We start from the raw sequence: 25,550 nt of genomic DNA on the forward strand, positions 1-25,550 counted from the left end.
TTAATTTTAAAACCTCAAACTACCCAGTAACAACTAGAGTCTCTCTTTGGCAGCCATGAAGAACTGTACTCAGGTCGCCCTTATGGAGCCCTTGATTCAGGTTTCAATAGTGTGGACAGTGGTGATAAGAGATGGTCAGGGAATGAAGTAAGTTGTTTCTTTTATTCTGCGTGTTGTAACACCTGATTAAGAGACAATAAAATAATGAAAATGAAAAGTATCTTAATTGGATTCAGTTTCTCATTACATAAAATATGGAAAACCCAAGGAAGATGTAAAACCACAGAGTACTGCCATCCAGAAATGATGCTCTGTTTCTTTGCCATCTTTTTACCATGCGTTTTACATGTTTGTTACCTTACTGTCTTGTATAAATAGTTTAATATCCTAGAAAGCCAAATGGGAATTGAGCCAATTATAACTGAAGCCTTAAGTTTGTAGAGCTGGGTGACCTTGAGCAGAGGTTGCAGAAGGGGTGCTGCAAGGTGACAGGATAGGACTATAGGCTGATGGGTAGTAGGACAGGAACCTTGGTGAAGACTTTTAACATGATCAAGATAAATAATTGTCCTAATTAATTATATCTTTTTTCTCTTGTGTTTAGCTATTGTTATGCTTTCTATCTTTTTTTGCTCTCAGTTGGGTTAAATGATGAAATAAGCTTTTATTAGCAAGACTGATAACCTCCCATTTGTAGCATTATTTCATTCATTCCAAAGCAAATGAACTTCAGACCACAGCCCATTTGTAATTTGGAATTGCTTGTGTATGTACCAGGAGATGTGTTCATAATCATATCTGTATCCATGCAGATACATATATGTAGATAGTTTAAATTCATGTTTATTTGTAAAGTGATGTATAACCCTCCATCGCTTTTTTTAAATTACGTAAAATAAATATACATAACATAAAATATACCATTTTATTCTTAAGTGTACATATCAGTGACATAAGTACACTCACATTGTTGAGACAGTGTTACTACTGTACTATTCATTTCCAGGGGTTTTTTGCTATTTCTTCTTAAGTATAAATTCATATCCATGCTTTCAGTACTGTGTTGTCTAAAGTTTGAAATGATGTTTTTAAACAGTACCACTTTTTTTTTTTTTAAGCCTACAGATGAATTTTCAGATCTGCCTCTTCGAGTAGCAGAAATAACTAAGGAACAAAGACTGCGAAGAGAAAGCCAGTACCAGGAGACTCGGAGCAGTTTAATAGTAACAAATGGTGGAGGTGAGTGGAACTCCTGACCACAGCCAGTCTTTACAGTCACTGGTGTTTTTAAGTGATCATTTTCACATTCATTTCTTTTGTTTGTATATCTGTAGCTTCTCCAGCTCTTACTTAATTTTATTTATTTACTTGAGCGAGAGCACGAGCAGGGGGAGGAGCTGAGGGAGGAGAAGCAGATTCCCCACTGAGAAGGGAGCCCAACGTGGGGCTCAATCCCAGGACCCCAAGATCATGACATGAGCCGAAAGCAGGCGCTTAAGTGACTAAGCCACCTAGGTGCCCCTGCAGCTCTTCTTTTAAAGACTTCCTCATATGATTGGGAAAAAGTTGTTTTCCATTGGTATTAAATTTTAATTTCTCTAAGTTTTCAGGCTTGCAGTTAAAATACAGTATTTCTTGCGCCTGGTTGGCTCAGTGGGTTAAGCCTCTGCCTTCAGCTCAGGTCATGATCTCAGGGTCCTGGGATCGAGCCCCACATTGGGCTCTCTGCTTGGCAGGGAACCTGCTTCCCCCCTCTCTGCCTGCGTCTATGCCAACTTGTGATTTCTCTCTCTCTGTCAAATAAATAAACAAAATCTTAAAAAAAAAAAATACATTGTTTCTCACTTATTTTTATTTTGGAAGGAAACTTCATTAAAGACTATTTACCTGGAATAGATCTTTGTTAATCCTGATTTCATCGTGATTCTCTTTTAAAGTACTATTCTCCTTTTTTTTTTTTTAAGATTTTATTTATTTATATATTGACAGATCACAAGTAGGCAGAGAGGCAGGCAGAGAGAGAGGGGGAAGCAGGCTCTCTGCCAGAGAGCCCAATGTGGGGCTCGATCCCAGGACCCTGGGATCATGACCTGAACTGAAGGCAGAGGCTTTAACCCACTGAGCCACCCAGGCGCCCCACTATTCTCCCTTTTTAAGATTCTCCCTTTGGTCATTCTTTGACCACTTCCAGGAATTCAGTGCATTTCTTAATATTCACCTTTTCATTCATCTTGGATTATATTCTTCAACAGCATCTGAATCTAAGTTTTATTTATTTTGATATTTTTAAATATCAAAATCGTGTAATTTAGGGACATCTGGGTGGCTGAGTCATTAAGTGTCTGCCTTTGGCTCAGGTCATGATCCCAGTGTCCTGGGATTGAGCCCCACGTTGGGCTTCCTGCTCAGGGGGAAGCCTGCTTCTCCCTCTCCCTCTCCCCTGGCTTGTGTTCCCCTCTCTCTCTCTCTGTCTCTCTGTGTGTCAAATAAATAAAATCTTTAAAAAATAAAAAAATGAATAAAAATGTGTAATTTAAATTAAAAAATTCTTTTTTAAAATATTTATTTATTTGACAAATCACAAGTAGGCAGAGCAGCAGGCAGAGAGAGAGGAGGAAGCAGGCTCCCTGCCGAGCAGACAGCGCTATTCGGGGCTTGATCCCAGGACCTCGAGATCATGGCCTGAGCCAAAGGCAAGGCTTAACCCACTGAGCCACCCTGTACTCATCACAAGTGCATTCCTTTAACTCCCATCACCTATTTAACCCATCTTCCATCCAACTTCCCCTCTGGTAACCATCACTTTATTCTCTGTAGTTACGTCTTTTTCTTGGGCCTGGGTGGCTCAGTTGGTTAAGCATCTGCCTTCAGCTCGGGTCATGATCTTGGGGTCCTGAAATTGAGCCCCACATCAGGCTCTCTGCTCAGCAGACACACGCACACGCGCACACACACACACACAGACACACACAGACACACACACACACACCACATCTTCTTTATCCATTCATCTGTTGGTGGACACCTAGCTGCTTCCTTAATGTGGCCATTGTAAACAATGCTGCAAAAACATGGGGTGCATGTGTCCCTTTGACTTAGTGTTTTTGTACTCTTTGGGTAAATACCTAGTAGTGGGATTGTGGAATAATAAGATAGTTCTATTTTTAACTTTTTGAGGAACCACCATACTGTTTTCCACAGTGACTATACCAGTTTGCATTCTAACCAGTCGTGCATAAGAGTTCATATTCTCCACATCCTTGCCAACACCTGTTGTTTCTTGTGTTGTTGATTTTAGCCATTCTGATAGGTATGAGGTGCTATCTCATTGTATTTTTGATATGAATTTCCCTGATGATGAGCATTTTTCATGTGTCTGTTGGCCACCTGGATGTCTTCTTAAGAGCTTTCATCTTTGAATGATGATTTCAATTAAGTGACTTGCTCTCTTTTTTTTCTTATCATTTTATATTCTGTACTCCTGTTACTTAGCATTCCATTCACATTTTAGTGGTTTTCTTTTCTTTTTTTTTTTTTTAAAAGATTTTAGTTATTTATCTGACAGAGAGAGATCACAAGTAGGCAGAGAGGCAGGCAAAGAGAGAGGAGGAAGCAGGCTCCCCGCTGAGCAGAGAGCCTGATGCAGGACTCGATCCCAGGACCCTGAGATCATGACCTGAGCCGATGACAGCGGCCCAACCCACTGAGCCACCCAGGCGCCCCAGTGGTTTTCTTTTTAATCTTGTTTTCATATGAGATATCTTCCTTCTTAGTTTCAGACTTAAAATACTTTTGTTCTGATCAGTGCTGTCTAGTATGGCAGCCACTAGAAACATGTGGTTATTGAGCATTTGACATGAGGCCTTTCTAACTTTTTTTTTTACTTTTCTTTATTGAAGTAATCTTCACACCTGACCTGGGGCTTGAACTCACAACCCTGAGATAAAGAGTTACTTGTTCTTCTTACTAAGCCAGCCAGGTGCCCCTGAAATGAGGCCTTTCTAAATTAAGATGTACTATAACTGTAAAATACACATTGAGTTTTGAAGAATTTACATGGGGGGGGGAGAATGTATAATATCAGTAATACTTTATATTACTTACATGCTATAATGACACTATTTTAGATATATTAGGCAAAGTAAAATCTATTATTAAAATTAGTGTCACATTTTCTTTTGACTTTTTTTAATGTGGCTACTAGATAATTTTTATTACTTATATGGTTCACTTTTATGGCTTGCATTCTGTTTCTCTTGGACTGTACTGATCTAGATATTGTGTAAAGGTGATGTTGCTTTCTTGAGAAGTAGTCATAAAATGAACCATTAATTATTTAGTCACACAAATTGTAGCTCATTGAAAAAGATGGATTTATGTACCTGGTTTCTAATGTGGTTATAGATTTATAACCTTTGTGTCCTTTTACCTGTTATTATTAACTCTGGTAACTCAAAATTCCTTTTTTTTTTTATTAATGGCCAATATAGAAATTTTTAGAAATAAGTAAATCTGAGGGTCCTGGGTGCCTTAGATGGTTAGGTGTCCGACTCTTGATTTCAGCTGAGGTCATGATCTTAGGGTTGTGAGATTGAGCCTCATTTGGTCTGCATTCTCAAATGAGGAATCTGCTTGAGAGTCTCTCTCTCCTTTTCCCTCTGCTCCTCCCCCTGCTTTTTCTCTCTCTCCCTCTCAAATAAATAAAAACTTGTTTTAAAGAGGAAAGAAATAATTGAATCTGAAAACAGAAAAATAGACTTCTCTGAGTTCTTTATTCCCAGCAACTGTCACTTATAAGTAGTCTATAGAACACCATACAATAATGGTTGGGGTTTAGTCTCTGGAGAAACCTTAGAAAGCTTAGTAGCAAGGTTTTTGCCCCTACTATGCCATTTTAGCCAGCTTTTAAATATAGTTACTCTTGGGAGCTCCTGGCTGGCACAGTTGATGGAGCATGCAACTCTTGATCTTAGGATTGTGTGTTTGAGCCCCAGGTTGAGTATGGAGATTGCTTAAAATTAAAATCTTAAAAAAGAAAAATGTTACTTTTTAAACATAATAGAAAACTCCCAAACATATTAGAATAATGAGATGGCTATATCTTACTCATAGGCCTTTTACCCCAAAGCATTTTGAGAAGCAAAAATTCTCAAATGATTCCCTCTGTCTCCAAACTGCTACAAAATATCTACACTGCTGACCTCTAGAAAATAAATTTTTAAATAAGAAAATCATTGTTCTAAGTATGGACAACAGTTACAGGAAGAGAAACAGTGGTCAACAGCTGTTTCTTTATTTCTGAGTCCACTTTCCTCCTGTCCTTTCTCTTTCATTTTGACTTGACTGTGTTAGGTTTCCTGCCTCCCAGTTCCTTGAAGGGTAGAATTAAGCCCTTAAACTAAAATGGGGGGAAGGGGGCAATTTAAAAGAATATGTACCCCCCAGTGTTTAAAAATTATTCTTCCTCTCTTTGTCTCACAAACTCAAACTGTCTGGTTTAAAACAGTAAAGAGCTTTCCAAAGAAAAAAGAAATATTAGAGGTCTATAATTCCATAATTAGTATCAATTACTGCATTCTTTAGTGAATTAGGACTAAGATTTTTCTAGAACTTATTTTTGTGAGTGGCCATGGACTTAAAAAGAAAGGCTTACCTAATTTACACTTCTTCTCACTCCTCCCACTTTCAGAATAGAAAATATTAGGGAAAAGGATGCAACTGAATGTGTTTACTGGCTGTTGAATTTGACTATTCTTTTCTGGTGTGTGTTTGTGTGTAATGGACAGTGGACCATGATCTGGACCAGATCGACTACATCGATAGCTGTACTGCAGAGGAGGAAGAGGATGAGATCAGACAGCCCAAGGGCCTGGAACCAGACAGCCTCAGTTCCCAGTTTATGGCGTACATTGAACAACGGCGAATCTCTCATGAGGTAGTACACACTTTTAAGCCTAAATATGTTGCTGTCCCCTAGTAAAAATAGTTCATGATGGTATAAATTTCTGTCATATTAGTGATTTATTGGTTTAGGCCCAATTATTTGTTTTATAAAGTTCAGTCCCAATTTCATGACTGAATTTTTCAGATTTATTGTAAAAAGTCACCCTACTTAATAGGGTTTAACTTTATTTTTCAAATAAAAAAACAGATTTCAGAACTTGGAGAAGGAATAAGAGGAGTCCTAAGAGTATTCTATACCCTTGAAGAAAATGCAAATGAATGTAATGCTTTTCATTCATCTTGTTCTTACTGCTTTTTTATTGTTACCAACTGGTACATCATAGCTTCATTAGTAATTACAAGGATCAAACTAAACTGCAGACTTTGGAACAACATACAAACTTAACCATAGAATTTCTATAATGCACTTAATTATATTGGATCTTTTATGCTAAGTCACACAGAATATAAATTGTTTGCCATTATAGTTCTTCTTATAGTGAAGCATTGAGTTGCCTTAGAAAACAAATGAGCATTCAGCCCACAGTAGAATCGCTGCCAATCCCCCAAGGGGCTCCAGTGGAAATTGCATTCTTCAGCGTATCTAGTCAGCATAATGAAACGGCTCCACTTCAGTGTGTGTGATGTTAATGTCTGGAGTTGGTCCCAAGCTCTGAGCAGGGGTTATTTGAGAAACACTTGGGGCCTTTTTAGAGAGTGATGTATTTAGCCTTTTAGAAATAGAGGATAATCACTCAAGTGGGATGTGTTGTGGAACGATATTATCATTCTTTAAAAAAAAAAAAATCCTTCAGTTTCCCTGTCTGAAGACTTTTGAACAGTATTTTTTGTTGGTGTTCAGAAGACACTCTTATATTTAAAGTTGGATAAAGATATTTAAATCGAAGTCCTGCAGCCCAGCAATAGTGTACCAGGAAATTAATGAAACTACATGTGACTCAGGATATGAACATTCTTACTAGAACAAAGGGTGACTACTTTGCCAAAAAATGAAGATTAACAATGCACATTGTAATCTTAAAGGGAGTTATTTTTCCTTGTGGTCTTTCTCTTTGATTATTTTATGGGTAGTTATTTTTTTATGTATAGATGAGGTTTTCTACTAAATATAAAAATTCCTGTTATACTACTACTGAAAATTGTATCTTTTTTTTAATCCATTGTTTTTGCTGTTTTATAATATATTTTTTTTAATTCCAGCTATATTTGTGTGGTAGTCTTTATGATTCTCGGTCATAACTCTCTTTATGACTTCTGTGTCATAAGGTTTTCTAAAATTTGGCATCTATAAAAATGTGATGAAGCAGTATTATTTATTTATTATTTTTTTTTAAGATTTTATTTGACAGAGATCACAAATAGGCAGAGGCAGGCAGAGAGTGGGGGGGTGGGCAGGCTCCCTGCTGAGCAGAGAGCCTGATGCAGGCCTTGATCCCAGGACCCTGAGATCATGACCTGAGCAGAAGGCAGAGACTTAACCCACTGAGCCACCCAAGTACATTATTTTAGATAGTTTAACAACCACCTAAAGTGTTTTTTTTTGTTGTTTGTTGTTTTTTTAAGATTTTATATATTTATTTGACACAGAGAGAGACAGCAAGAGGGGAACACAAGGCAGGGGAGAGAGGGAGGGAGAAGCAGGCTTCCCCCGAGCAGGGAGCCGAATGTGGGGCTCAATCCCAGGACCCTGGGATCATGACCTGAGCCAAAGGCAGGTGCTTAATGACTGAGCCACCCAGGCACCCCTAAAGTGTTACATTCTTGATTACTATCTAAGAATGGGTTGCTACAAAAAAGGATCTATTTGAGATTTTAAACACTCTGCTATTAATGTAATTCTGTTACAGTACTTCTCATACTTAGAGGTATTATGATGAAATAGGGTATAACATGTTTATAGGGCACATTTACTTTTTTTTTAAAAAAGATTTTATTTATTAGAGCATGTAGGGGGGAGGGTCAGAGGAAGAAGCAGACTCCCCACTGAGCAGGTATTCCCATTATGGGACTCGATCCTGGGACTCCAGGATCATGACCCAAGCTGAAGGCAGTTGCTTAACCAACTAAGCCACCCAGGAGGCCCAGTATTACATTTACTTTTAAAATTAAGCCAATGTCACATTCGTCATGAAAATTTCATGTACCTCTTGCAGTAATTTTAGATAATGGCAGTATGTAAAACCAGTGTGTTGAGTCACTGATGTTAACATACTAGGAGAGATTTTTGTTTATTTAAGAAGGCATATTCACTTACATTAGAGTAATTATTGTTTGATCAGAGTTCTCTCATTATATCTCATTTTATATGATCCTAATGCCTGACTTTAAAACAGTTTTCTTTAGCCCTTTGCAGGGCTCACCAAAGAAGATTTTCTAGTTCTGTATGATTACCTAGATTTCTTGGAGATAAACTCTAAATAGTTTTACATTTGATTTTTATTTTTTGTTTTTTAAGATTTTATTTATTTATTTGTCAGAGAGAACAAGCAGGGGACATGGCAGGCAGAAAGAGAAGCAGGCTCCCCGCTGGCAAGGAGCCTTATGTGGAACTCGATTCCAGGACCTTGAGATCATGACCTGAGCCGAAGGCAGATGTTTAACTGACTGAACAATCCAGGCATCCCTTACATTTGATTTTTTTTAGATACTTTTTTGGATAAGTTGTTTTCTTGCCCTTAAAGAATACCCATTTTAATGTTTATTTTTGGTGTTGAAATCAGATTTTATTGTTTCTATCCATTCTTATTTGACAAAATAAATGCTGTGATTACCTATAAGCCTCTTCGTAATTTTATTTCTCAATATGTGGTCCATATCACTGAGGACAGTTCAGTTTTCCTCAGTCATGTCTTTTTGAAATGACCTTAATTCTTTATAAATAAATTAAATTGTCAATATTCTTCTTTTGGTTAACACCCTATTTTACCATAAATAGAAATTACTTTTTGCTGTATCTTAATATTCCACCAATATCCCCAGGGCTATTTGTATGACTAACATAAGTAACAATTTGTGATGATATGTAAAGAAATGTAAATAAATAAATAAGTAAAGAAATGTAATCTGCCCGGAGTGCCTGGGTGGTTCAATCAGTTAAGTGTCTGCCCTTGGCTCACTTCATAATCTCAGAGTCCTGGGATCGAGCCCCATGTCGGGCTCCCTACTCAGCAGGACATCTGCTTCTTCTCTGTCCACCCTGGTTTGTGCTCTCTCAGATAAATCTTTTTTTTTTTTTTTAATATAATCTATCCAGTGATCTCCTTATTACTAGAAATACACAAGTGAGGTCGAGCACAAGTCAGGGAAGGGCAGGTGGGAATTCCTGTCTGGATGGAAGTTTGTACTAGATGACCCCTAAGATCCTCTCCAAGCTCTAGCATCTTAGCATATAGTAGATATTACTGTATGGTCAGTGTAATTTATATAATAGAGTGAGAAGGAAATCTTTTTTAAAGAGTATTTTGAGATTATGAATAGTGTTTTGTTTACCAAAGCAGTAACATAGCCTATAATGAATATTTTAAACATAAAAATTTCACATTTAAAAAAAAAATTCACATTTGAAAATTTTGTTAAAATATTTTTTAGTGTAATCTGTAGATCCCTAAATGCCAAGTCAGATGTGGATTATGCAGCGACAATGTTTTAAATACGTCTGTTAAATTCATTTATTTCTGCTTTTTTGGCCTAGGGGTCACCCATAAAGCCAGTACCTCTGAGGGAGTTTCAAAAAACAGAGGACATGAGAAGATATTCACATCAAAACAGGTTTGAAAAAACCAATTCTCATTTGTTTCAAACTTTAAAACTCATTAGTAAGAGCATTGAAATGGTTATGGTTTTGTGCAGACGTATGTATGTATGTTGAAGACTCTGTTTTAGATACCGTGTTTGTAGAGCTGAGTGAAAGAGTGCTTTGTGCTCATGTAATAGAACAAGAAGTAAAATTGATTTATCGATTCTAAATTCAGGTTGCCTAAACCATTACGTGTATAATTATGTGATTTGAAGGTACTTAATGGCAGTGAGATTTTATGGTGATATGTCTGAATTTATGCATAAAGAAGACTAAATGAGTTGCAGGAGTCCTGAAAAATTTTTTTTTCTCTTAAAGATTTTATTTATTTGTCAGAGAGAGAGAGTGAGCACAGGCAGACAGAATGGTAGGCAGAGGCAGAGGGAGAAGCAGGCTCCCCGCTGAGCAAGGAGCCTGATGTGGGACTCAATCCCAGGACACTGGGATCATGACCTGAGCCAAAGGCAGCCGCTTAACCAACTGAGCCACCCAAGCATCCCAGGAGTCCTGAATTTTTTATTTTTCATTTTTTGCTTAAACTTTTGACTAGAAACGGGGAGCCAGCCAGAGACATCAGTATGTTTCCTCCTTCCTATCTCAATTGATACAATCTTCTCACTACACTTAGTACCTCACAGAATATTTCTGAAATTAACTTGACCAATTAGAGCACTGCTGCTTATTCTTGAATTCCAAACGTTTCTTGCATACACTATATCGCAGTAGTTGAAAAATTCACAGCCTTTGGGTCTTTGCTTCCTCTCTCTTTTTATGAAGTCTTAAAGCATTAGACTTGATAAACTTGTTCTTAAACAACAGTAAATTTCCTCTGTAGAAAGTGTCATTCATAGATCTTCACTTGATGGGATATTAACGTTGTTTAGGAAACTGAGATATAGATGAGTAAAGAACATGTGGGGAGAAGAGTGAAAGAAAAATCTCTTAATTGGCCTTCTTTAGTCTTCTCAGTTAGTTCTTGGGGATTTACTTGAATTTCATATCTTTGAAATTTATCTCAGAATGGCTTTTTAGTTGCCTTGAATCCTTATATTGAGTGGGGTTTGCTATTGTGTTTTTCCACTTTGGGAGGTCCCATGCTTTATCTCCTGTCCCTCTTACCTCCTGCATCCATCATAAGTAAAGTTCAAGATTTCTAGAATTTAATAGAAACTCCCAAGGTAAAAGCCAGCTTTTTTTTTTCCTTAGTTATCTTATATATTAGTTTTCTAATATTCATGTAACAAATTACCACATATTTAGTGGCTTAAGACATAATATTTCAGTTTATAATGTTTCAGTTCTATAGGATAGAAGTGTGGGCAGACCTTCATTCTTGCCTTCATTTTCTCCTTAGAGTTTCATAAAGGCATGGCACTGGCTGGCCTAGATTCTTACCTGCAGATCCTGGGGGAGAATCCACTTTCAGGCTCATGCATATTGTTGGCAGAATTCAATTTCATATAGTTATATCACACTGAGGTCCCTCTTACTTTGCTGACTATCAGCTGAGACTCCATTTTTAGCTTCTGGAGTCTGCCCACATTCCTTGGTTCCTAGCTCCCTCCATCTTCAGGTCAGCAATGGCAAGCCATTTTGAATCTCTTCTCACATTTTCAGTCTCTGATTTCCCTTTCTGTCACATCCCACAAACTCTCTTGCTTTCTTCTGTTTTTTCCCCAGTTTTATTGAAAAATAATTGACATAAGTCACTGCATAAGTTTAAGGCATACAACATGATAGTTTGATTTACATATGTTATGAAGTGATCACGATAGGTTTAGTTAATAGCCATCATCTCATATAAATACAATAACAAATTTTCTTTCTCCATGTGATAAGAACTTTCAGGGTTTACTCTCTTAACAACTTTCCTGTATATCACACAGCAATGCTAACTATAGTCATCATGTTGTACATTACATCCCCAGTACTCCTTTATCTTATAGCTGAAGTTTGTAGCTTAGGCCACCTCCTTCCAGTTACTCCCACCTTCTGCTTTTAAGAGTTCCCATGATTACATTAGACCCATCTGGATAATTTTTCCACTTCAAGGTCAACCAGTTAGGAACCTTAATTTCATCTGCAAAGTCCTTTTTGGCATTTAACACATTTACTGGAGTAACACCAGGGGGTGGAAATCATAGGGGCCAAAAATCTGCCTATCTAACCTTAACCCAGTGTTCTTGTATTTATGACTTTCTTAGAAATTCTTGCTCTGCCAGCACTGAGGGAATCTTCCCTTATTGGAGCCTGTGCTTCCAGACCTAGTAGTTTTCCATCTATATTCATTTATATCACCCTTTATTAAGGGACAGACCCTGGTGGTGCCTGGGTGGCTCAGTCAGTTTAGCCTCTGCCTTTGGCTCAGGTCATGATCCCAGAGTCCTGGGATTGAGCCCCATGTCGGCCTCCCTGCTCAGTGGGGAGCCTGCTTCTCCCTCCCTCTCTCTGCACCTCTCCCCACTTGTGCTCTCTCTCGAATAAATAAAATCATTAAAAAATTTAAAAAGTGACAGATCCTGGATTCAAACTAGGTCACAGTTAATTCTAAAGTCCATAATTTTAACAATTACCCCATGACTAGTCACAGTACCGGACTCACTTGTGTCTCATTCTTTATTGGTTATATTTCAGCCAGAAATCTTACCCTACCAACCTACTCTTCTCTTGAAAATTTTTGACTAAGAGTGTACTGCCTGGGAGTGCTAATAAGATAAATGTTGGGAAGGATTAGTAAAAAAAAAAATTAAGGAAGTTTTTTTTTTCCCCCAACTTCGGTGTTATTTTAAACCTTGTCTATGGGAGTTATTAAGTAATTTGTTCTATACCTTAGAAAAAAACTATGATGTATTCCGTCAAAGCTTTTTAGGTTTGTTTTTTTTTTAAAGATTTTATTTGCTTGACAGAGAGACAGCGAGAGAGGGAATACAAGCAGGGGGAGTGGGGCCGGTTTCCGTCGTGTAGTGGTTATCCCGTTCACCTCACAAGCAGGGGGAGTGGGAGAGGTAGAAGCAGTCCCCTTCCTGAGCAGGGAGCCTGATGCAGGGCTCATCCCAGGACCCTGGGATCATGACCCGAGCCAAAAGTGGACACTTGACAGCTAAGCCACCGAGGCACCCCTAGGGGGTGGTATTTTAATTATTTTAGTAAAGGTAAGAAATGTGGCTATACTCTTGAGGTCATATGACATACATAACATATGTAAATCAAACTATCATGTTGTATGCCTTAAACTCAAGGTTTTTTTTAGGGGCGCCTAGGTGTCTCAGTCAGTTAGGCAGCTGCCTTTGGCTCGGGTCATGATCCCAGCCAGGGTCCTGGGATCGAGCCCTGCATTGGGCTCCCTGCTCAGTGGAGAGCGTGCATGCTTCTCCCTTTCCCTTTGCCTGCTGCTCTGCCTGCTCGTGCTCTCTCTTTCTGTCAAATAACTAAAATATTTAAAAAACAAAAAAAACAGATTTTTTTAAACTTATTTTTTAATGTCTGGAAATTAAAAAAAAAAAGAATTTTGTGAATACTTCAAAGATGTGGAACCAATATAAGAAAAGAAATGTGAAGAGAAAGAGAACAAGAGTATGGCTTAAGTTTTACTTTTTTACGTATTACCTTTTTTTAAATTTAGGGAAGTATAATGTAGGCCAGTGTTTCTCAATAGGTTCTAGCACCACTCTTAGTGGATATTTGAAATGTATTTATTTGATTTGGGAATTAGTTGCCCTAATGATTATAGGTGTTACTGGCAGGCATTAAGGCTAAACTGCCTATAATGTGCAGAACAATCTTGTGCAACAAAAAAATTATCTGAAATGTTGTGACAATCCTATTGAGAACCATATTCATAGATGAAAAGGCCATATGGCATGAAGTAGCATGGTGGCACCAAGGTTGGTGCCAGCGTTGGCTCTAAGGTTGCTCCTTGGAGCAGCCAAGTTGTGACGAGCCCACCTTAGCACCTGGTAATTGGCTTGAGGAAGCTGTCCATTCTCACTGCCACTTTTATTCTCCCATATGCCATGCTTCACTCTTTGCCACCATCTTTAACTTTTCACAGCTTAGTTTTTGCCATTGCAGGTAATTGTTTTCTATATGTGTGCCCATATGCTTTTAGGTCTCCATGCTTTTCACTTTCTCCTTCCTACACTCTGCCTCTGTAAAGTGGGGAAGTGTGGAATAGTAGAAGCCACTAATCTCCAAGTCAGGGGGCTTGAATTCTGACCCGGGCTCTGGCCCTAGTAGCTATCATTGAACTTCTGAGGGCCTTAGTTTTCTCTTGTAAAGTTAGTGGCATGGACTCCATGATTTCTGAGGTACCTCCAGTTCTTGTAGGCAGCATACATAGAAGAAGAAATATCGGACTACCACTTAGTCAGATAAGAATTCAAATCAGGTAGATAAGGATTACTGGCTGTATCACCTTGGGAAAGTTACTTAACTTCCATGCTTCATCTTCTCAACTGTATAATGAGGATTATAATAGTTCTATTCCTAAAATTGCATGAAGAATAATTGAGAAACACTGTGTATCAAATATATAGTACATGGTAGGAGCTCAAAGATTGTTAGTTTCTATGTGCCTCTGCAGAACTTTGCCCAAAAAATGACACGAATCGTAGATGACAAATGCAGAAGAAGTATTGATTATACATGTACATCAAGAGGAAAAGTCCCAATTCTAAAGAACAAGAAGGTTCTAAAAAACACCTTTTCTAAGAAGTTCTCTATAGGTTGGAATCTATAGAAAAGGCTTGAATTAGTGTATGATAAGTGAAGAAATCTTATTAGAGAAAAGATTCCATGGTGGGTGTGTTTCTGAAATGGGCTAAGAGTCCCGAAATCCAGGTTGAAGAATTTGGTTTTTTATTAGTTGGTAATAAGAAACTACTAAAGCTTTCGGAGTTTCATTTTTATTTCCCTAGTAACACATTGTTTTAATGCATTTAAGTCAACCTGACAGGCTAATAATCATAGTTTAAAATTTCAGGTCCTAAATGTCACAGTGCCACTGTTCCCAACATTGTTAGGTGAGACACAAATGAGTAACAGACACTTGAAACACTAAATCCAATTCAGGAAAAAGATAAATACCAAACTGTAAGATTTAGTACTAATAAAACAGAAGCAACTTTTGCTGTTTTTAAAGCATCAAATCAGGTTTTATCTCTTTCTTAAAAATAAAAATCAGAATATTTACTTTTATTATTAAAATTGCTGCATCAGTTGAAAATGGGAATAGGAGTGCTTTACAAGAACAGTTGCCAGATTCTGTCATCTTCCAGAATCCTATGGGTAAAATGACTTTGTATATAAAATGATCTCATTTACATGTGTCTTGTTTCAATCATGGTAATGAGATAATAATTATGTATGCTATATAGAAATGATACTATTTGAAAAGTGATCTCAAATATCTGTCTGGTCAGCACTGGCTGACATAGACTGTTGTTAGCTGTTTGTAGACTGATCAATGATACCGTCACGTGAAATGTGAGTTGGAGGCATCTCATATTCCTGTAGCTTCATGTAAGACTTGGGCTCAGGTTTACAAAATGCATTCAGTCTTTCATTGCTGACTAGACAGTTTGCCTATTGATTAATAGTATGCTACATTAACAATAAAATTTTACTTAGCTTTTATATATCTGCCTATCTTATCAAAGAGTTTCTTCTGTCTCCCCCCCCCCCCTTTTTTGGGTCAGGGTTCCAGTTGAGCCATCTTCTGTCATGTCACTATCACCAAGTCACAATCAGGTAAAAAAAAAAAAAAAATTCTATTTCAGTTTTGATTTTTTTTTTTTTAAACTAAGATGATTTTCTATTTTTATAACACTTAAGTTACCCTTGATTGCCAGATATGTGTAATTTTCAGTACCTGTCTCCTCCAAAATACAGTCACTACAACATGTGCAGCTAATACTTGCTAGCAGTGTTTTTTAGACACCAGACAGAGGTAAATTTTTACTGACATGATGGCTTTATAGCACATACAAGAACACAGTGCAAAGATGGGAAAAGATGCACAGTAAACACAGTTAAGGAAATTCTAGGCGACTGCAAAGTAGAAATTGTTTGGGTCAGCAGTAGTTTCCTGAATTGCTTAGGAATATTGACAAGTGGACCTTTATCCCCACTTGCATGTGTGAAATACTTTTGTTCCAGTTATCACATACAGACTTGGAACTTCATCGGAGAAGAGAACAGTTAGTAGAGCGAACTCGGAGAGAGGCCCAGCTTGCCGCCCTACAGTATGAGGAGGAGAAAATAAGGACCAAGCAGATCCAGAGAGATGCTGTCCTGGACTTTGTCAAGGTGAGATTTTTGCCATATTTCATCGAAATTCCTAAGGTGTTTTAGAAGTAAGTGCTTATTTGTTTTGCTGAATCTATCAGTGTTTGTCTTAAAGTGTCAGCTTCCTTTTATGTCACTATAAGGAATCTTGAGTAAGTAGTGTAATTGTCTCCTACTTGTCCTGAATGAATTGTCCTCCTGTAGGTAGGCTGAGAAGTGATCATTTTGTTCTTGGGACAGTAGTCTCTTCCTCTTCATTAGCAGTCTGTCTTTAGACGTCTCACTTTGCTGTCCAGCTGCCACTTCCTCAATCATTAATACATTAATAAAGATCAATAAGACAGGAAAGTGCCAAATAAACCATAAAGTGCCATGCACATGTAAACTCTTGTTATCCAAGCCCGTCTCTGACTTCCTTTACTGAGTACCAAACTTTTGGAGGTTAACAGGCTTAATACTTCAGAGTCATCTTTGAGGCTTTCCCTTCTTTTCTGTCTGCACCTATTTGGGCAACAACCCTTGTTAATACTTCTTTCTTTTTTTTAAATTTACAGCCTCTATAGTTGCATCTAAACCTGTTTCTTTTCTTTTCTTTTTTCTTTTTTTTTTTCTCTTGCTTGTATCACTTAAAGTCTTTTTGTTCAGGAATCACCTTGGATTTTTATCATCATTTTCTGTTTGTCTGTTTGAGATCTGTCTCTCCATTTATCTGTAAACCCCATGAAGACAGGGGGTATGTTTGTCTTATTTATTCACTGCTACATTCCTAGATCTTAGCAGGTCTTACCCACAGTAAAGCTCAGTAAATATTTGTTAAAGGAATGATTGAATGAATGAATCACTCTTGGCCTCTAGAGCTTTCTCTCTTGTGTTTCATAACTCTAGCCAAAGACCTTCTTTGTAAGTACCATACACATGAGTGAAAGTACCATAACTTAAACATGGTATAAGTACCATACACATGATAAAATTCTTTTATTTTTTTCCAAATGTATCAAACCCAGGATGATCTTTGAGAGAATGACAATTTGCCTGGGTTAAATACTCAGCTAGTTAGTGGCAGAGCACTGTTTTGATCAAGACAGGTTGAACAGAAAATGGAAATTAGGTTGGCAGAAGATGAAAACCTTCTTTAAAAAAAAAAAAAGAAAGAAGGTGGCTCCAAACCCTAGATAATCTGTGATCACAATGCTATACTGACTATCCGTAAGTAATGACAGCTGACACATACTGTATCCTAAGCACTGTTCTGTGTATTCTAATCAATAATTCACTTAGCTTGCCTTCTCTAAAAGCAACATAGCTAGTAAGAGAGAATCACATTGTAGATGGTCTTGATTAAATGCTAAATTAGGGATTGATCTTGATCTATTAGATAGAAGAGAACAATTAGGAGTTCTAAAACAGGAGAAAAAGAAAAGATACTTCCAAAAAACTAATCTACTTGAGTTAGAATATGTTAGAAAGAAAGATGAGGTAAATGAAATAGAGAGTAATTGACAATAATTAGGGTGCAAAATGAAGGCGTAGAACCACATGATTTCTGAGTTTCCTAAAGAGAGGCAGTGTTACACAGTGGTAAGAGCTTAGCCTCAAAAATAATCTGAATTTGAATCCAGCTTAGCTACTCAGTATGTGCTTGACTTTGGGAAAGAATGGTTCTGTGCCTTTAATTTCCCCATAGGTATAGTATTTAATTTATAAATATTAACTCGGAATTATTATGGGTGCACCTAGAACTTTTACTAATGTGGTGAGTGCCGCACCCCTGACCACCACAAGAGGAACATCTGTATGTTTTATACATAAATGTAGTGAATGTTGAATAAATCATTGAAGATGAATGAAAAAAAAGAAGATTCCAAAGCAAGATTTTGAGTTAAAAGGATAGTTTGACTAGAAGGCTAGCTTTGTGGAAAGAATATAGGATTCAGAGTCAAAAGATGTAGGTGCATTCTCAGTTAGGCTACTTGCCAACTTTATGACTTATCTTGCATATATCATTTAACCTCTCTTGTCCTCAGTTCTTTTGTCTTTGAATAAATATGATTATGGTGTTCATTTATCTCCGAGAGTAAAAAGACTCACTTAAGATAATGTGTATAAGAATGAATACTGTGAAGTGTATAAGCCTGATGATTCACAGACCTGTACCCCTGGGGCAAATAATACATTATATGTTAATTAAAAAAGAAGAATACATTGTAAAACAGTGACTATAGAGATGGTATATAGTATTTTTATTTGACATAGTAACAGAAATTAGCAAATTGGGGGAAGAGCCAGTTAGTATGGGAAACTGGGTTTGTTTTTGAGCATGTTCAACATAACATGACAGTGGGTTTACAAACAGAATATCCACAGGCTGATGAAAATGCAAACCTGAAGACTGGCTGAAGGAGAGAGCTAGAGGTGTTAACACTAGACAAAGAGAGAATGGTTTCACTGAGAGAATAGAGTGAGAGATCACCATTCTGGTTGTGAACGTGTGTGTGCATGTATATATGAAAAACACACTTTTTCTATTTCTGTTTATAGATGCTTATAGATCTATGAAATACTGTCAGTTTATTGCCTTCCTTTTTTAAATTATAAGCTGTTTAAGGGAAAGGGCAGCATCTTCTAACCAGTAAATCTAGGAAAGTGCTGCATGTGAGAGATACGGAAGTTAATGTGGGTGATTATCTTGGTAAATAGAATTTATCATTTCCAGTGTTCCAGATTCTAACCAACTTCCCTTTCTTGGGGGCTTGGGGGTGTGTAGCACAAAGCATCACAAAGTCCACAAAAACAACAACCCCCCTTAGATGGTGAGGTAAGTCTATATAATCACTTTTTCTTTGGAATTTTTTATTATTGCAATGTGAAATGAAATGTTCTGTATGTGATTATCATGTGTTTCAGTGGTCAAAATATTCCCATTTTCCTTACTCCTCACAAAATTCTACTTATTCGGGAGGAGGTGACATGGGCCAGGGAGTTTATCCAAGTCTATAGATCGGGGTTTTTTAATCTAGACTAATGCATCTGGAGATTATTTATTCCCTTCCCGTATGCCCACCAGAAGTATCATCTCCCTTATCCATTTCAAAGCAGAGTGTGTAGTGAGAGGGAGACCTGAGAGCTGTGTGTGACAGGCATTAATGCTATTGGTATTGAAGTAAAAGATACTACATAAATTTCAGCTCCAGGGCTCACTTCCCGAATGTGTATGTTACTGATTATATGGCATACAGTTTTATAATATTAAGTAGTACATTTTCATTATAAGTAAACATGTAAAATTAATTGCTTAACCTTTTATTTTTTTTATTTTATTTTTTTAAAGATTTTATTTATTTATTTGACAGACAGAGATCACAAGTAGGCAGAGAGGCAGGTAGAGAGAGAGGAGGGGAAGCAGGCTCCCTGCTGAACAGAGAGCCCGACGCGGGGCTCGATCCCAGGACCCTGGGATCATGACCTTGGCTGAAGGCAGAGGCTTAACCCACTGAGCCACCCAGGTGCCCCAATTGCTTAACCTTTTAAAAATGTACCTGTTTTGATCTGTTAAAATAAACTTACTGAATATTTTATTGTAGTTGGCTTTTTTATTAAAAGCCATTTTTCTCTCTCTTTGCCTTCTTGTTTTTTTCAGTTTACGATCATTGTTCCCTTAAAAATGCATAAAGGCATTTTTAATATGACTTTTGAATCTGCTTTCTATAAAGTAAACTACTTAAAAACCTAACAAGGGACTTTATAAGTTTCAGCACAGAGGTTTTTAAAGCACAGGTGTTACTGGAATGGTAAAATGCATTGTTTGAAATGTTTTTAATTATCCATTATAAAGGTTTGTTTTTTTTTTTTCTTTATCTCAGTGGACATATAGTCACTACTTCTGGTTATCTCAGAACTTAGCCATTGGTATAATACCTGAAAGAGTAACTCAGCTTTTTCAGTAGTCTTTTCTTCACAAGGTAATAATAAAGGTACAAACCTTTCACAGACAAAGTTAATACCGTCTTCTTTTTTTACCCCCAAATTTCCTTCTTAATGGTCATTCTGGAGTAAAGTCATTATTTAAAAATTTAAACTTCTCTGGAAAATAAGGTACAGTTTTTAAGTTTTCCAGGTGTACTCTTACTTTGAGAAAAATAATGAAGAGATGCATAGACTAGAACTCATGACTATTGGGTTTATTGTTTTTGTTACTGACTGATTAAGTGACTGCTAATTCTTTGTTACTGCTACAACTATATTTCAGCTTTCTCTTCTGTGAATAGAAAATAACCCCTATTCCCTCCTTGCTTTAGTCAGTTTTTAAGCAATAAGATCATATTTGAAATTGTTGAAACTCTTTAAAAGAGAATCATGATTCAGAATCAGTTTATTAGCTGTGAGGATACATGAATTCAAAATGATTGTGAATGTGATCCCATATGTTAGCATCTTCAGTGTGTCTTAATATATCTCTTTGCTTGTGTATTTGTGAAATATGTCATATGTGTGCATAGTTTGTTTTTGACATTGCTCCATTTCTCTCCACCTCTCCAGTGTCCCTTCCCATCCAGAAGGTCTCAGCACACTGATGATAGTGCCTTGTTAGTGGTAAGAGCCTTGCACGAAATGGAGTTATATATTGCTATGTCTAGAAATTGGAGAACAGTCATTATACTTCTCATTTAGAAAGCATCTAAATATCATAAAACATGATAAGCATCATTACTAAATGCTTTACAGATAGAACAGTTTCCTACATTACTGTTCATGATTTACCCAGTGTTTCAGCAATCTGCCTCTCTGATTCAGATACCTTTGTTAGTGTTTCCAAAAGTAAAATGTTCACTTTGCGATCCATGTTGGCTTTGTATGTGGGTTAGGAGGACGGGGCATAATTTGTTTTATAAATGTCATTTCTAATTCCAGGTGCATTTACTTTATTAATCATTAATTTGGTTGGTGAATCACCTGTGTGTCAAGTGATTAACTTACTCCATGACTAATTACACAACTGTGTATTTGCTGTGCTATTTTATTATCTATTTTAAGCTACTGAAAACCCCAAACTTACATCTCAGGATTATCCCTCCATGCCCCTTTTTTAAATTCTGGGAAAACATTAACTTGGAATGTTACCTACTGCTCATTTTTAACACTGGTTTACTTTTAGTGCCTTTCATCAACTGAAAATGAGTATAACATAAGAGCTGTATTGAAGATCTTAGAAAGTTTTATCAGCCTTGCAAGAGAATCCTAACATTTACAAAACTGCTTTACCCATCATGTTTTATGATATTTTTTACAGTATGTTAAAAACTAGCAGTTCAAAAATGCAGTGTGTAGGAATTCCTGGCTTCCGTGCTGGTACGTGCTGCCGTTGTGCGCACCGCTGCGTGGGCTACAGACTAGGGTGTGAGCATCTTCTCACATAGACTTCCATTGCCATTGCTTCTGTGTGTTCTGCAATGATAAGTTCCTTTGAGATGGATAAAGCACATTTTAACTGGGCAGTCTTAGAGCGAAATAAAACCACCACCCTCTGGAGTTTTAGTGGAAATTAATTGTCATGAGAAGCAAGTAACTTAAATTAATGCAGAAAAATATTGAGAGACACTACCAGAATTTATCTTTTATTCCTCACAGCAGTCTTAACAGGGAATGTTAAATGTGTCACATTTTACAAACTGTTAATGAGGCACAGAATGTTTTGTCCAGAATGCAATTTGTCCAAGGTCACATCTCTTAAGTAAGTAAGTGCAAGACTGGGTTCAAATCTTGATCTGGCTGACTTGAGAACCTGCATTAAACACCACGGTGTTATTGCCTCTCGTACTGTAATTGAAAACAACTTAGGAGACTGAGGTGAGATTTAATAACACATATAGGAAGTGAAAGAAGTCTGAGTGCCCACGCTTCTTTGTCAAGGAAAAAGTGGAACTTGGAAAAGCAACTGAATTCCCTCAGTGTGAAATTTAAAGTGAATTTTATTCATTTATAGACCACACACACTTGTATTTTTCTCATCAGTATTCTTGTTTGACCTAAATGAGATGGCTTTGAAAAGCAAGCACCACATCTCACATACTTTTGTATGCCAAATAATGGCCAACGCTATGTAAAAAGAGTGTTTCAAAGCATACCTCTGATTTTCTCAAGACTACTCTTCGATGACTTTATATGATAGAATTAAGTCCTAACTTTTTCTTTTTTTTAGAGAGGGAGCTGGGGAGGGACAGAGGTTGAAGGAGAGAGAGAATCTTAAGCTGACTCTGCTAGCATGGAACCCAACTTTGGCCTCGACACAGGGCTCAATCTTGTGACCCTGAGATCATGATGTGAGCTGAAATCAAGAGCTGGAAACTTAACCGACTGAGTCACCCAGGCACCCCAAGTCCTAACTTCTTAACATGGCCTACAAGTTCCTGCACACTTGGTCTCATCTCTCTAGGCTTATGCTATACCAGCATTTTTTCAGCTTTTCAGATAAGGCCAGCCCATTTCTACCTCACAACCTTTGGCAGATGCAGTTTCCCTCAGCATGGACTGCATCTCCCTCCCTGCATATATCCATTGGGTAATTCCTACTCGTTTGTCAGCTATCAGCTTAAATGTCACACTTTTTAAAAATGGTTTTTCTGCAACCTACAACCCCCAAACCACCACAGTCATTTTTCTCATCCTTGTACTTTTAGGTCGGCGTTTATTGTTTTATATCTCTTCCCTCTTAGACTACAGGCTGTAAGTTTCCTGGGCACAGGGATGTTCTCTGTTGCAATTACCTGCATATACTCAGTCCCTATCATTGTCCCTGGGATGTGTTAAGTGCTCAATAAATATTTCCTCAGTGAACACATAAATGCTATGTAATAATCACTCATTAAATTGTTTCATGATGAAAAGGTCTGCTGATACAGCAAGGTATAAATGTTAAATTTGATTTAAAGACCTTGAAGTATAGGATTTAAAATAACTATCAGTGGTGTTTAATATCCATGACATGAACCTTCTCTTAGGGCTGCCCTTCAGGCGTCTGTTGCTTTCATCTCTATCCCATCTGCATCTGTGTCTCATCTCAGAAACTAGAGACTATGCTAGGCTCATTTCACTTCCTCTTCCTCTTCCCTCCACTCCTTTTGTCCTCTGACAATGTAGTGGCTTTTATTTAGCCTTTTCATGTTTGAGATTGACAGTAATCCCAGTACATTTGATTATAAAGAGGCCCAGAAAATTGAAGAGGTGAAGCATACACAGTGTTAACTGTTTTCACAGTCCTGTTCTTTGGTACATTTCCTTCATTTTTTTCTGCCTTAAGATAGATTAGGCTGCAGTGTTACTTTTCTTTGTTTGTTTGTTTCTTTCTTTCTTTCTTGTTTTTTTGCCCACCTTTCATGAAAGAAACCTTGCTGTCCGCTGTCTTTAAAAATAATTCTATTTTATTGATAATCTACATAATTTGTGATCCTAGTTTACATATTTCAAAGTTATTTAACTTATAAAAGCTTTAATATATTTAAGCCTTTGGCATTTTGTTGTTTTCATAGGTACGGTCTTACCAATGCCCATTCTTTATAATGCTGTCTTCCTTGATTTCTGATCTTTGCCAGATTAAAAAACTGACACGTTTTGAGTTTTATCTGTAATCAAAATTCTGTACAGTAGATTCTAATAATATTGTCTCTAATTATACCTCTAATTTACCTAATAGAGACAGCGAATATTGCTGGTTGTATGTAGGTTAGTGAAGAAATAAAGGATTCAAAGAGAAAGAAAATTCCACTTACCCTCTTATAGGTCGTTTGGACACAGAGGCAGAAATGAAATTCACCTTAAGGTGTGACACAGAATTCTCGTATCCTATTTTCTCACATCAGAGCTGTTACATTGAATTATAATATATGTAATTTGGATTAACATTGAAAAAATATTGTTCTTACTCATGCCAGTTCTGCTCAGTTAAAATGAGAGCTCTTTGACTGTATTTGTTTCCCCATCATAGGAAGAACACAGGACTTAATAGTTCAGTTTCTAAGGTGACTATGCTCAAAAATTTTGATGTTTTCAGTTTTAGTTCTGCATAAAACCATTTTTAATAACTCGTGCCTGATTTGGGGGTTCTTTTTCAGGGGGGGTGGTTGTCACATAATCATTTATGAAAATATTTTCCTTTGTGGTTCTTAACTAGTTGGGCATTTTGCTGCACCATTGTTAATGTCATCTATGATGTCCTGAGGGCGGCGGCCATCAACATTATATCCCAGAGACTAAGCAGTCCCCAGGATTTCCTTAATGGCTCCAGAGAGTTCTATGGCTAAAGATCAGTGCCACATCAGTTAGGCAGTATTGACATCCTCATTGAAAGTGATACCCACTGTGCTTTTTATTATTCTGCTTGTTTCTGTCTCTTGATGGTTCCTTGAGGGATTTAATAATCAGGACAGAGGCAGAAGGTGCCACTTCAATCTCGGCCTATCCGTGCTGAATGGCCAGTTGGTCGGTTGTGCTATAATCCTCATCCTTCCAGTCACTGGTCACCTTGGTATTTTCATCACCAACCTTTTTTGGGAGACAGACCCAGAGCGCTGCCCTTGGGGGCCAGGGCAGATGGGGCACTGACTTCCCCAGCGGTGTACCTCAGGTATGAAGTCCTTGAGGTTGCGCTTAGGCGGCATGGTGGAGGCAGCTGGTATTGGATGAACCCAGATTCAAGATGACCGAAAAGAGTGCACCTTGGCCTCCTGCAAGCTGACAGCCGAAAGCCCTTTCATTTCTTGATTCATGTGTTATAAAGTACTGAAATAGTTTAAATTATACAAGAGGGAAAACCATTTTATAAGTTATGGGTTTTCCCCCAAAAATATTCTTTCGGCCTTATCAAAATCTTAGTAAACCATTTGTAAGTTTGTCCGTGACCTTTCCTTTTCTAATTTCATTGACCAGATCTGCCCTGCCTGGCTGATGTTTTGCTAACATAAATGCTGCCTTCTTTTTCTTCTCTTTCTCTTTTAAAATTTAGTCGCTGTCAGGGTTGTATCAAGCGGGCTGTGCTGCTGCCCTGCCTCATTCTTCTGCCTTCATGCCTATCAAGGTATCTTGTTCCTGTAATGCACCAGGAGCTTTGGGGAGGGGTTGTGCATGGGAGGTCTTAAGTTTTCCAACAGATTGGTCCAATGGCAATGTAAAATATAGGAATGCATGAAATATCTGTAAGCTTATGAAACTGTTTGTCAATTTAACATTAATTCCACTTGAAATTTTTGAAAGATTTACTGTACTAGATAACTCACAGAGGTCTGCAGTTATTCTTTATATTGAGATTCTGTTTGAAATGTCACTCTGATTTTCCTATCAGAGGTTATTTTTTTGTCATAAGTTATTTTACTTTGGCTGATAAATAATGTCAACTCAACTTGGCTGTCTGATGTGATAATGCAAAATAATTTCAGTCCCAGTCCCCAAAAGTGTCACCACTCAAAACCTCATGTAGTAGAAGTCAACAAGGTATGGCACTTAGGCCACCTATTTA

At 37.4% G+C, this 25,550-nt stretch overlaps 1 protein-coding gene across 14 annotated transcripts in view; it reads left to right on the forward strand.

The window, feature by feature from the left end:
• The window catches only part of LRCH3 (leucine rich repeats and calponin homology domain containing 3), a 146,189-nt gene that overhangs the window by 70,385 nt on the left and 50,254 nt on the right, over positions 1-25,550 (forward strand). For 6 of the 14 annotated variants that reach the window (XR_006609213.1, XM_013052645.2, XM_004745382.3 and 3 more), the window contains exons 7-15: positions 54-147; positions 1,119-1,239; positions 5,787-5,935; positions 9,656-9,732; positions 15,457-15,508; positions 15,917-16,066; positions 18,810-18,860; positions 20,582-20,635; positions 25,041-25,112. Coding sequence is in view for 12 of the 14 variants with exons in the window: in XM_013052645.2 (XP_012908099.2) it covers positions 54-147; positions 1,119-1,239; positions 5,787-5,935; positions 9,656-9,732; positions 15,457-15,508; positions 15,917-16,066; positions 18,810-18,860; positions 20,582-20,635; positions 25,041-25,112 (820 nt within the window). In the remaining 2 variants the exon portion in view is untranslated. The remainder of the gene's footprint in view (positions 1-53; positions 148-1,118; positions 1,240-5,786; positions 5,936-9,655; positions 9,733-15,456; positions 15,509-15,916; positions 16,067-18,809; positions 18,861-20,581; positions 20,636-25,040; positions 25,113-25,550) is intronic. The other 8 variants (XR_006609214.1, XM_004745384.3, XM_045088773.1 and 5 more) reach the window with 5 other exon arrangements.

The sequence above is a fragment of the Mustela putorius genome, unplaced genomic scaffold, assembly GCF_011764305.1.
Source record: "Mustela putorius furo isolate JIRA1106 unplaced genomic scaffold, ASM1176430v1.1 tig00003834_pilon_pilon_pilon, whole genome shotgun sequence".
NCBI classification, from domain to species: domain Eukaryota; kingdom Metazoa; phylum Chordata; class Mammalia; order Carnivora; family Mustelidae; genus Mustela; species Mustela putorius.